Below are 13502 nucleotides of genomic sequence, written 5' to 3'. Positions count from 1 at the left end.
TCTGACCGGTGGTGATGATTTTACTGCTGATCAGAAGTGGTGTTTGCCGCGCTCTCATGCACAAGACAGCATGGCAAATACGGGCTATTTGGGCCCCCCATTCAAGTGAATGGTGTTCGGGTCCTGGTACTGTTTTGGTACCCGAACTTTTAGTAACTGTCTGGCTGAACCCAAACATCTAGGTCTCCGCCAATCTCTACCTGCAACCTGTCTCAAGTCACCGCAAGCGTGACAAAGTTCTCACGCTCACAGTGCAGTCAGGAACATTATAGGAGTTCACCGCAACACACTGAGTAGCAGACACTGCTGTGTCTCTCTGCTGGATGACAGGCTGCATGCAACCATGCAGCGTGTCATCTAGATGCAGCTGCAGCAGAGTGTGAGGTTACATCCTGCTGTCCTTGACTTTTCTGCAGCAATAAATGATAACTTCTTCTTGTCAGCGTTTTTTCACCATCCATTCAAGTCAACAGGTGAAAAACGCTGAAAAAATGCAGAAAGATGTAACATGCTTTATGTCCCAAAAAAACATGCAAAGCACAAAATACTGATAACAAAAACAAACAATATGTGTGCATAAGATTTCTGAAATCTCATAGGCTTTGCTGGTAATATAAAAAGCAGCTGAAAATTAGCATAAAAACACCCATGTGAACATAGCCTAAAAGGTTCTTGATAGGGTTGAGGTCAGGGGAGGGTGGTGGCATCATCATGAGTTTCTCTCCATTTATGCCCATAGCAGCCAATGACTCTTTGCAGCATAAGATGGAGCACTGTCAGCATGATGACGATTTTGCTACGGATGGTTTCACATCACTGATCTGTTAGCAGCAGGCATCAAACACAGCTCAGCCTAGATGTCAGCTCTACCATGCTCCATTGGACTGGTGATTTCTGCTGGAAAACAGCTAACTGATCAATGATGTAAAAACATGCATCCGCACATGATAAAGATGGCAAAAGATAAAACTGGTCAGGCAGGAAAATGGGCAGGGCCACTAAGTGCACAGAATGATAAAATGCATTGTAACTGTAGAGTACACTGTGTGAGTGCTAGAGGCAAAGCAGAACTGTGCTGGAAACCAGCTGAGAAAGACTGCTCTGCGCACAACATGCCAGGAGGGTGTACACAGGACAGATCTACTGGCATTTGGAGGCTAAATAAAGCCTGGATCAAAAGCTAATTGCACTCTACAGCAATCCCAGACTGCCTGCTTAGACAACCACTAGGAAAGAACTTATAGGCACTGGGCATGATTGCACAACACAGCTATTCTGCAGCAGTGGCATGCAATCCAGACAATATGCTGTTTATGCATAAACTAATGGGGAACAGGAAAACAGCAATACAAAGTTTCTAGATTTAAAAAACACTGTGCAGATATAAACATCTACAGAAATGGGAACAGTCGGACCTCTGCCGCTAACCCAATGGGATAACAAAGCGTTATCATGGAGGATGAGAAGGAAACCAGCGGTGAAGTGACGCTACCTGATCGTGCCAAGTTCAGGAGAATGAATGATGAATTGTCACTGGTTGGCAGGTCCTGCAGCAGTGACGACGGCGTGGAGGGAGACAGCAGGGCAGCTTCGCTCTTATGACCTCTGGAATCTATGCTGGGATTGAGCTGAAGGCTGTCCAGCAATTCTGTGTCAGGAGCCTTAGGTGACACCCGATCCTCCGAGGAAGCATCTGATAAAAATACCATGTTCATCAGCAGCACATTGAGTACTATACACCCACACATTCAACCTAATGAAGGCTAGACACCCGAACGATCATAAGAACCGTTACGATGTGCAGCTCCATCTCGCATGGTTTGTCACACTACTGATTCTATGCTGTAATAGTATTCACACAGTGGACTGTTACCTGGTAGTAGTAGAGCCTCACATTCTGTGGGCTCTGGCAGGAGGGAGAGACATGTTAAGTCCTTTGCTTCATCCCCTACTAGTCCATCTCCAAGCGGTATAGAAGCATTCTGGACAAATTCCACGAGGAACTAAAAAAAAGAGACAGGCAAGAGAATGACAGCATGGAGCATAGTGAAGCAAAATGACCGCAGCTCCGTTGCGCACAGTGCCCCATACTGGAGCAGAATGACCGCAGCCCCATACAGCACAGCCCCCCATACTGTGGGTGAAAGACCGCAGCCCCATACAGCACAGCCCCCCATACTGTGGGTGAAAGACCGCAGCCCCATACAGCACAGCCCCCCATACTGTGGGTGAAAGACCGCAGCCCCATACAGCACAGCGCCCCACACTGCAGCCCCATACAGCACAGCATCCCATGCTGAAGAAAAATTACTGCAGCCCTGTACAGCACAGTATCCCAAACTGCAGCAGAATGAACACAGAACAGCGCCCCATGCTGGAGCAGAATGACTGCAGCCCCATATACCACAGCGCCCCATGCTGGAGCAGAATGACTGCAGCCCCATATACCACAGCGCCCCATGCTGGAGCAGAATGACTGCAGCCCCATATACCACAGCGCCCCATGCTGGAGCAGAATGACTGCAGCCCCATATACCACAGCGCCCCATGCTGGAGCAGAATGACTGCAGCCCCATATACCACAGCGCCCCATGCTGGAGCAGAATGACTGCAGCCCCATATACCACAGCGCCCCATGCTGGAGCAGAATGACTGCAGCCCCATATACCACAGCGCCCCATGCTGGAGCAGAATGACTGCAGCCCCATATACCACAGCGCCCCATGCTGGAGCAGAATGACTGCAGCCCCATATACCACAGCGCCCCATGCTGGAGCAGAATGACTGCAGCCCCATATACCACAGCGCCCCATGCTGGAGCAGAATGACTGCAGCCCCATATACCACAGCGCCCCATGCTGGAGCAGAATGACTGCAGCCCCATATACCACAGCGCCCCATGCTGGAGCAGAATGACTGCAGCCCCATATACCACAGCGCCCCATGCTGGAGCAGAATGACTGCAGCCCCATATACCACAGCGCCCCATGCTGGAGCAGAATGACTGCAGCCCCATATACCACAGCGCCCCATGCTGGAGCAGAATGACTGCAGCCCCATATACCACAGCGCCCCATGCTGGAGCAGAATGACTGCAGCCCCATATACCACAGCGCCCCATGCTGGAGCAGAATGACTGCAGCCCCATATACCACAGCGCCCCATGCTGGAGCAGAATGACTGCAGCCCCATATACCACAGCGCCCCATGCTGGAGCAGAATGACTGCAGCCCCATATACCACAGCGCCCCATGCTGGAGCAGAATGACTGCAGCCCCATATATCACAGCGCCCTATGCTGGAGCAGAATGACTGCAGCCCCATATATCACAGCACCCTATGCTGGAGCAGAATGACTGCAGCCCCATATATCACAGCGCCCCATGCTGGAGCAGAATGACTGCAGCCCCATATATCACAGCACCCTATGGTGGAGCAGAATGACTGCAGCCCCATATATCACAGCACCCTATGGTGGAGCAGAATGATTGCAGCCCCATATATCACAGCACCCTATGGTGGAGCAGAATGACTGCAGCCCCATATATCACAGCACCCTATGGTGGAGCAGAATGATTGCAGCCCCATATATCACAGCACCCTATGGTGGAGCAGAGATACTCACCTCTGGTTTACACTGCAGGTCATCAGATAACATTGGGATCTTTTCAAAAATTCATGAGGTCAGAGACAACTGAAAACCAGTTCAGCAACATGTATGTAGGGCCTTGGCGAGTCCAGATCATCCGCAGAAGCGACACCTCCCTATAAGGCCAGAATAGGAGGTTATGGTCCATTCAGTACACACAACTATGGGCAACTCCACCTGACCCAATCGCCTAGGAGACCCTCCAGCTCATCATGTGCAACACTGACCCCTGGGGAAAGAGCAGCTCACCTGGAGGCCCCGGGGGGGGGTGTACAGGAGCTCCTCACCTGGGGGCCCCAGGGGGTGTACAGGAGCTCCTCACCTGGGGGCCCCAGGGGGTGTACAGGAGCTCCTCACCTGGGGGCCCCAGGGGGTGTACAGGAGCTCCTCACCTGGGGGCCCCAGGGGGTGTACAGGAGCTCCTCACCTGGGGGCCCCAGGGGGTGTACAGGAGCTCCTCACCTGGGGGCCCCAGGGGGTGTACAGGAGCTCCTCACCTGGGGGCCCCGGCGGGTGTACAGCAGCTCCTCACCTGGGGGCCCCGGCGGGTGTACAGGAGCTCCTCACCTGGGGGCCCCGGCGGGTGTACAGGCGCTCCTCACCTGGGGGCCCCGGCGGGTGTACAGGCGCTCCTCACCTGGGGGCCCCGGCGGGTGTACAGGCGCTCCTCACCTGGGGGCCCCGGCGGGTGTACAGGCGCTCCTCACCTGGGGGCCCCGGCGGGTGTACAGGCGCTCCTCACCTGGGGGCCCCGGCGGGTGTACAGGCGCTCCTCACCTGGGGGCCCCGGCGGGTGTACAGGCGCTCCTCACCTGGGGGCCCCGGCGGGTGTACAGGCGCTCCTCACCTGGGGGCCCCGGCGGGTGTACAGGCGCTCCTCACCTGGGGGCCCCGGCGGGTGTACAGGCGCTCCTCACCTGGGGGCCCCGGCGGGTGTACAGGCGCTCCTCACCTGGGGGCCCCGGCGGGTGTACAGGCGCTCCTCACCTGGGGGCCCCGGCGGGTGTACAGGCGCTCCTCACCTGGGGGCACCGGCGGGTGTACAGGCGCTCCTCACCTGGGGGCACCGGCGGGTGTACAGGAGCTCCTCACCTGGGGGCCCCGGCGGGTGTACAGGAGCTCCTCACCTGGGGGCCCCGGCGGGTGTACAGGAGCTCCTCACCTGGGGGCACCGGCGGGTGTACAGGAGCTCCTCACCTGGGGGCACCGGCGGGTGTACAGGAGCTCCTCACCTGGGGGCACCGGCGGGTGTACAGGAGCTCCTCACCTGGGGGCACCGGCGGGTGTACAGGAGCTCCTCACCTGGGGGCACCGGCGGGTGTACAGGAGCTCCTCACCTGGGGGCACCGGCGGGTGTACAGGAGCTCCTCACCTGGGGGCACCGGCGGGTGTACAGGAGCTCCTCACCTGGGGGCACCGGCGGGTGTACAGGAGCTCCTCACCTGGGGGCACCGGCGGGTGTACAGGCGCTCCTCACCTGGGGGCCCCGGCGGGTGTACAGGAGCTCCTCACCTGGGGGCACCGGCGGGTGTACAGGCGCTCCTCACCTGGGGGCCCCGGCGGGTGTACAGGCGCTCCTCACCTGGGGGCCCCGGCGGGTGTACAGGAGCTCCTCACCTGGGGGCCCCGGCGGGTGTACAGGAGCTCCTCACCTGGGGGCCCCGGCGGGTGTACAGGAGCTCCTCACCTGGGGGCCCCGGCGGGTGTACAGGAGCTCCTCACCTGGGGGCCCCGGCGGGTGTACAGGAGCTCCTCACCTGGGGGCCCCGGCGGGTGTACAGGAGCTCCTCACCTGGGGGCACCGGCGGGTGTACAGGCGCTCCTCACCTGGGGGCCCCGGCGGGTGTACAGGAGCTCCTCACCTGGGGGCCCCGGCGGGTGTACAGGAGCTCCTCACCTGGGGGCCCCGGCGGGTGTACAGGAGCTCCTCACCTGGGGGCCCCGGCGGGTGTACAGGAGCTCCTCACCTGGGGGCCCCGGCGGGTGTACAGGAGCTCCTCACCTGGGGGCCCCGGCGGGTGTACAGGAGCTCCTCACCTGGGGGCCCCGGCGGGTGTACAGGAGCTCCTCACCTGGGGGCACCGGCGGGTGTACAGGAGCTCCTCACCTGGGGACCCCCGCGGGTGTACAGGAGCTCCTCACCTGGGGGCCCCGGCGGGTGTACAGGAGCTCCTCACCTGGGGGAATATGAGAACAGACACTTCGGCACTCACGTTACAACAAGGAAAACCATGTATGTAATAAAACGAGGAGCAGATCCAGAAGCCGGAAGTACGTGTGCTGTGTACGGAAGCCGGGCGGCGGGGCCTCTCCTGGTCCTGACAGCAGCCCATACATTACACGCCCACAAGATGGACGGAAATGACGTCGTGCCGGGCAGGAGCCCGTGCTATCTGCAGAGCGGTGTTGTAGGACACGATGAGGTTGTTTCCTCACCTCCTGGTGTCACATGGCAGAGTGGCCCGTCGGATGGGTTTGGGGCCACGCTCCAGGCTGGATATGCTGCGGAATCTCCTGACGGCTCTGGTCAGACATGAGCGCATAGAAACCACGTGGGCCCGGGCAGACGAGCTGCGGTTCTATGCAAACAAGGTGAGGAGCGCCGTCACCATAGTAACCTTACAGAGACAGCTTGTTTGTATTATGCACCATAACCTCAGGCAGAGGTGTATCTAGGCTTTCTGGCACCCGGGGCAAGAATTCGGTTCGGCGCCCCCCCCCTGCCCAAGTACATATGCGACTTGCACACTTAGCCATGTACCTGCGAGCTGCTCCTCCTAATGCTCTCAATGTTCAGTAAAAACTGAGAGAAGCAGGAAGAGAAGCTCGTTGTCACATGACCAAGTATGAAAATCGCATATGAGTGAAGTGTCCATGTGATGACACTGGAACCTGCAGAGCTGAATCCTGACACTGCAGCTTCTGAATTCTCACAACGAATGCACTGCACACTTTTAGGATTCTCCCTTGCCGATATACAGTCATGTCAGCACAAGTATGTGGTTTATATACTTCTGGCCACATTCCGACTAGACGTGCCCGGCCTCGCTCTGTTCATTTTCATTGAGTGAGGCCACACATGTCTAGTCAGCATGTGACCGCATGTATGTAAATTACCGGCACGAGAGAATCCTAACAGCGTTCAGTGAGCACTGTGAGAATTCCGAAGTCTGCAGTCACATAGAATGTCTGCAGTCTGATCACCGACCTGGACAACCCCTGTAATGTTCCTAATATAAGTAAAAACATGAGAATTAGTCAGTGTCACAAATAATATTTACATCCAGGTACCTTATAGATGACGTCGTCTCTGCAGTCGGTCTCCTTTTCTTCTTCTTGTCCAGACCCCATGATGAGTTTTCTCATCCACATCTCGTCTCTGTAGACTTCCATCTTCTCCGGTCTTCTGCAGCAAATCTCCACACGATCCCCTTAAAGATAGAAGTGTCATTATAATGCTCCTGAATAAAAAAATACCTGCAATATACTGTGGCCTCACACTATTCCCCTCCCTCCTCATACTGTCTCCTCTAACATCCCTCCTGTTCACCATACTGTCTCCTCATATATTTACCCCCTCACTGTCTATACTGTCTGCTCACACATATCCCCGACTCCCCATACTGTGTCCACATACATCCCATCACCCTCACTCCCCATACTGTGTCCACTTACATTAACCCGTTCGCTCCCCATACTGTCTGCACCCATCATACTGTGTCAGCACCAATCCCCCATACTGTTTCCTCATACATACTCTTCATTTTGTGTCCTCAAATCTCCCCACACATTAAATCCCCCCCATCCCCACTCCAAATCCCCCCACACATTAACCCATTCCCCACTCATTAACCCGCATCACCACTCCAAATCCCCCCACACATTAAATCCCCCCCATCCCCACTCCAAATCCCCCCACACATTAACCCCCATCCCCACTCATTAACCCCCACACACATTAACCCCCATCCCCACTCATTGATGCCCCCACACAATAACCCCCATCCATTAACCCCCCACACATTAACCCTTATTCCCACTCATTAACGCCCCCACACATTAACCCCCCCCCACACATTAACCCCCATCCCCACTCATTAACCCCCCACACATTAACCCTTATTCCCACTCATTAACGCCCCCACACATTAACACCCATCCCCTCTACAAATCCCCCCCATCTCCGGTGGTTCTTCAGCTCCACAGTGGAGCACACTTACCACCAGGATTCTCTCTGGGCGCCGGGGAGTGACGTCAGCAGCGTGATCACATGACCTGATCACTCTGCTGACGTCGCTCTGACCCGGCGGTCAGAGCTGTACTGGCGTCTGTATAGACGCCAGTACAATTGCTGCCTGGGATTCGGCGCGGCGTCCTTCTCTGCGTCGGCTGTCAGCTTGACAGCCGACACAGAGAACCGCCGACTCTCAGGCCGGGGGGGCGGCAGAACGCAGCCGCCGGGGGAGAGACATTGCCGACCGCTGCATTAGGCGGCCGGGCGGCCCGACTGCCCCGGCTGCCCCCCCTGGATACGCCACTGACCTCAGGAGAAGGACAGACGCTACACTGACCTCTGCTCCTTCCCATAACACACCACTGGCTGCGGGACACACTATTATCCAACCACCCTTACCAAACATGACTTTCCTGGGCTAAAAGCTCTTCACATTTAAAGGGCATTTAGGCTGTGTGCACACGTTGCGGATTCTGCTGCGTTTCCGCAGCGGTTTTGCCCCTGCGGAAACGCAGCAGTTCTGCTGACATGGTACAGTACCCTATGGGGTTTCAAAAACGCTGTGCTCACGGTGCGGTTTTTTCCGCGGTTTACAAACCGCTGCATGTCAATTGTTTGTGCGGTTTCACACCTTTAACATAGTAGAGGTGTGAAACCGCAGGTCACTTTACCTGTGGTTTTACCTGCGTGGAAAAACCTGCAGCGGAATCCGCAACGTGTGCACATAGCCTTAGGAACCTGCGCTAATTATAAACAGCCTCAGGTTGATGGGAGGAGATCAATAAAGAAATTGTAATTTGCATATTTACAGCCTCATTCCGAATAGACGTGCGCGGCCTCGCTCAGTACCAGTGAAGTGAGCGAGCAGGTCTAGTTAGCAGGTGACCACATGTATACAAATCCGCTCAGGCGGGAGCCAGATCTCCCCACCCCGATCCGCACGGGCGGGGAGCCAGATCTCCCCACCACCTGTACAGCTGCGATTCCCTGGAAATTGATGTTCTTCTGTCCTGGGGGTGGACTTAATTCTTTGCTCCCTGTCCAGTTTTTGGCTGGTAGTCCCCGTGTGTTATTTGGGGACATTTTCTAGCGGTACTGACAGGACACAAGTGTGGCAGGTAGTGCGGAGTGGATGATGTATTGTGTTTTTCCAGAACTACAATTTACCTTGACTTGCTCTAATACAGGGGTACAATTCTTGGCTACCTTGGCGTCTAACCCCTTTCTGATATCAGACGTAATGATCCGTCCATGTGCTCTGGGCCTATTTGAGCATGGACGGCATAATACATCGTCGCGATCGCCTGCACACTCTGATCCTGACAGCTGATACCCGGCACAAGGTGCCAGGAGCGGTCACAGTGCACTGCACTCCCGACACTTTAACCCCCAAAATGCTGCTATGGAACACAAGTGAAGCATTCTGGAAGCCTGGAGAGGGCTAACAACCCCTCTGCCTTTGGATCAGAGACCCCACGGCGTGACGCTGGGGTCCTGGGTTCAAATCCCACCAAGGACAACATCTGCAAGGAATTTGTATGTTCTCCCTGTGTTTGTGTGGGTTTCCTCCAGGTTCTCCGGTTTCCTCCCACACGCCAAAGACATACTGACAGGGAATGTAGATTGTGAGCCCCAAAGGGGACAGTGCCGATAATGTCTGTAAAGCGCTGTGGAATTAATGGTGCTATATAAATTAGTAAAGTAAATAAATACCATAAAAAAGGCAAAAGCTTTATCATTATACCACCAAACAAAAAGTGGAATAACACGCGATCAAAAAGAATGATATAAATAAACATGGTACCGCTGAAAACATCATGTTGTCCCGCAAAAAACAAGCCGCCATTCAGCTCCATCATCGGAAAAATAAAATAAATGTGTAGCTCTCAGAATAAAGTGGTGTAAAAATAATTTTTTTCTATAAAATAGTTTTTATTGTATTAAAGCACCAAAACACAAAAAAAGATATAAATGAGGAATTGCTGTAGTCGTACTGACCTGAAGAATAAAGCGGTCTTACCAATTTTACCACATGCGGAATGGTATAAACCCCCCCTCCCCCCACAAAAAAAAAAAGAAATTGCTGATTTTTGTTCATTCTGCCGCCCAAAAAACGGAATAAAAAGCGATCAAAAAAGTCATGTGCCCGAAAATGGTAAAAATAAAAACGTCAACTCGTCCTGCAAAAAACAAGACCTCACGTGACTCTGTGGGCCAAAATATGGAAAAATTATAGCTCTCAAAATATGGTGATACAAAAACTATTTTCTCCTCCTTGGGGGACACAGGACCATGGGTGTTATGCTGCTGCTACTAGGAGGCTTACACTAAGGGTAGTTTCACACTAGCGTTTATTCAACACAGCGCACGGCGCCGCCTACTATCGCACATGGACGCTCGCGATCTGCGCACCCTATCTTTAGCATAGGGTGCGCAGATCGTGCGCTAGTAGGATTTTGGCGTGCGCTGCGCACTTTTGAAGGTGCGCCCGTGCGCGCCGAACGCAGCATGTTGCATTACGGCGCACCTTCAAAAGTGCGCAGCGCACGCCAAAATCCTACTAGCGCACGATCTGCGCACCCTATGCTAAAGATAGGGTGCGCAGATCGCAAGCGTCCATGTGCGATAGTAGGCGGCGATGACCGGATGGGGCGGGCAGGGAGACGGTAGGGGGCGGGGCTTAGCGGCACCATGCGCTGCATCGAATAAACTCTAGTGTGAAACTAGCCTAAGAAAAACACAAAAAAGAATAGCTCATCCCCTGCACTATACACCTCACACACTGGCTCCAGCTGAAACCAATTCTTGCTTAGTGTCTGTAGGAGGCACATGGGTCTGGTCTTCAGACCACAATTTTTTATTTTACTTTTTATTCTAAGGGCCCCGTCACACATAGCGACTCACCAGCGATCCCGACAACGATGTGAACTTGTCAGGATCGCTGGTGAGCTGCCAAACAGGCAGCTTCACCAGCGATCAGGACAGCGACACGCGGGTAACAAGCGACGCACGTCGCTTAGTTACCCGATGTGTACCTTTGTTACCAGCTCCCTGCACCAGCGCGCTGGTAACTAAGGTACACAACGGGTTTCTAAGTGCCGCGCGGCGCTTAGAAACCCGTTGTTTACCTTGGTTACCAGCTCGCTGATCGCTGGTCTCCCGCATGCCACACGCAGCGATGCGTGCTGGCCAGCGGGAGACCAACGATCAAAAAAATGTCCTGGCCAATCCAGGACGATCAGCGATACCTGGCAGGGGGGCCGGTCGCTGGTAAGTGTCACACACAGTGATCTCGCTGGTGAGATCGCTGTTGCGTCACAAAACTTGTGACTCTGCAGCGATCTTGCGAGATTGCTATGTGTGACTGGGGCTTTACTCGTTTTTCATGGATTACAAGGGGCGACGGATCCCTTCAGAGTTCTGATCTCCCCAAACCAACGACAGGTGGTAACGGGGAGCGTTGCCTCCACGTACACCCTCTGCATCCAGGCTCATACCGCCCTTTTTTCCCTGCGTCGGACCAACAGCCTGACCCATCCTCGGGCAGTTAGTCCTTTTTATGCCCCCTCCTCATCGCCCCTGATGAACAGCGTCGATGGCAGGAAGACGGATGGTTCTTCTCCCCTCCCCTGACCTTGGTATGGGTTGACGGAAGGCTAGGACATAGTTCGCCAGCTCAGATAGCGACCAGACAAACGCTTTGGAAGTCAGGAGCCTATAGAGGTGAGAGACCCTTTTCTCCGCATTGCGGAAGAAATGGGAAGAATCCCCTCCAGTTGATCCTCCTGCCTCCTGCTTGGCCTCGAAGACCCTTCGGTCCTTACAAGAGGGTTCCTCATTAAAACCCCATGGACTGGCAGATAGAGCACTTGACTCGTTTGGTTCTTCAAGGATTCGGGCTCGGCACTCTCCCCCTCTTTTGCCACGGTGTGGGTATCTAAATCTATGGTCTCTTGAGCTGATACCCTGAGGAGAACCATACAGGACAGTGACCTTCCTCTGGAAGCAGCAGAACTAGCCAATCAGTTCTCCTCCGCCAGAGAATATTTGTTGTACGCGTTCCTACACTCGGCTCTGTGCTGCGCTTACAGCCGCAACTAACATCCACATCCGACGGACACTGTGACTCAGGATGGCGAGCGGACTCTGCGTCTAAAAAGTCTTTCACGTCTCTGCCCTACCTGAGATGGCGTTTATTCGGTGAGAAGCCACATCAGCTTATCTGTCACAGGAGAAAAAAGTACATTCCCTCCCCAGCAAAGGACTAGGGGTCCTTGTCGTCAACAACAGGCACATTTTCCGGTCCTTTCGTAGGCGGACGTCTGCTCTTATGTTGTCATATCTAGCTCTACATCCTGCACAATGAATGGGTCATTCACCTGGTGTCTTCCGGATACAATACAGAGCTTCCTCCCGGCCTTCAGCATGGCTCCTCCCTTATCGTCCCCCCCGAGCCATCGCTTTGTTACGCCAAGACGGGGTCATCAATCTGGTCCCAGAAAGCGAGAAGTGTCTAGGGGGTCTACTTGAACGTATTTGTGCCGAAGACAAACGGCACGGTATGGCTCATCCTGGACCTGAAGTTACTCACCAAGCTCGTCGAGATCCTTCAGGATAGAGTCCCTCAGCTCTGTTATCACTTCAGTGTAGAAGGGGAGTCCCTAGCATCGACATACGGGATGCTTACCTTCATATTCTGCTTTTTCCGACTCGCCAAAGTTCCTTCACTCCGCTATCTGAGAAGAACATTTCCAGTTTGCAGCTTTGCCCTTCGGCCTCGTCACCATTCCCAGGGCGTTCACAAGGGTCATGGAGGTTGTCATGTCCGTCCTGCACTCTCGGGGCGTGGTCATTATGCCATACCAAGACGACCTCCTGATCAAGGGGCCGTCTTTCCCAGCCTGTGCACAGGCGTCCGTATCTCTTTGGACACATTTTTTCACCTTGGCTGGCTGATAAACTTAAACAAATATTCCCCGATCCCAGCTCAGCAGATATCCCTTTTAGGAATGACCCTGCACTCCTCCCGAGGGTTGGTATTTTCTCCCTCGAGACACTGTCATTGCCCTTCATCAGGGCGCTTTGGCACTTTATCGCCCATTTCCCCACTATTGGCCTGGGACAGGAATCCATTCTCTCTCGACCGTCTATGCCGCTTGCCTCTACGGGTCAAGTGGGCATTCAGATGGTGGACGTTAGGGTCTTCCCTCACCCAGGGAAATTATTTTCCCCCAGGGCAATAGCTGGTGGTCTCTATCGATGCCAGTCTTCTGGGCTGGAGTGTGGTATGTCATCATCACACGGCCTAGAGTCGCTGGCCATTTCGGGAGTTGCCTCTTTCGTTCAACGTCTTGGTGATCTGGGCGATTCGGTTGTCCCTGTGGTGGTTCCCTCACCTCTTAGCGGTTCGTCCCATCCGAAAACAGTCGGACAACGTCACGGCTGTGGCGTATATCAATCATCAAAGGGGGCATCGGCAGCGGGGCGGCAGTGCGTGAGGTGAAACACATTCTACGCTGGCCTGAGATGTCACACTCAGTCATCTCAGCGGTTCACATCCCTGGCGTGGAAAACTGGGCAGCAGACTTCCTCAGCCACCAGGGTCTTGCCTCGGGAGAG

The 13502-nt window shown here is 54.4% G+C and overlaps 2 protein-coding genes across 4 annotated transcripts in view; one reads left to right on the top strand and one right to left on the bottom strand.

Moving 5' to 3' along the window:
* ZNF410 (zinc finger protein 410) overlaps positions 1–5998 on the bottom strand; it is a 42135-nt gene extending 36137 nt beyond the window's left edge. For 2 of the 3 annotated variants that reach the window (XM_073586657.1, XM_073586668.1), the window contains exons 1-4: positions 5863–5998; positions 3626–3765; positions 1874–2003; positions 1493–1693 (exon numbers count right to left, since the gene is read on the bottom strand). In XM_073586657.1, the coding sequence (XP_073442758.1) occupies positions 1493–1693; positions 1874–2003; positions 3626–3658 (364 nt within the window). In that variant the 5' untranslated portion in view covers positions 3659–3765; positions 5863–5998. Of the gene's footprint in view, positions 1–1492; positions 1694–1873; positions 2004–3625; positions 3766–5826 lie in introns of all 3 variants that reach the window. The other variant, XM_073586663.1, reaches the window with a different exon arrangement.
* The window catches only part of MRPL17 (mitochondrial ribosomal protein L17), a 41378-nt gene continuing 33858 nt past the window's right edge, over positions 5983–13502 (top strand). The window contains exon 1 of the mRNA XM_073586688.1: positions 5983–6241. Coding sequence (XP_073442789.1) covers positions 6068–6241 — 174 coding nt within the window. The 5' untranslated portion in view covers positions 5983–6067. The remainder of the gene's footprint in view (positions 6242–13502) is intronic.

Source organism: Dendrobates tinctorius, unplaced genomic scaffold (assembly GCF_039654945.1).
Source record: "Dendrobates tinctorius isolate UK_male_01 unplaced genomic scaffold, ASM3965494v1 ptg000010l, whole genome shotgun sequence".
Classification (NCBI taxonomy): Eukaryota; Metazoa; Chordata; class Amphibia; order Anura; family Dendrobatidae; genus Dendrobates; species Dendrobates tinctorius.
Note: the sequence above shows the minus strand (reverse complement) of the source record. Positions and strands in the feature narration are given on the sequence as shown.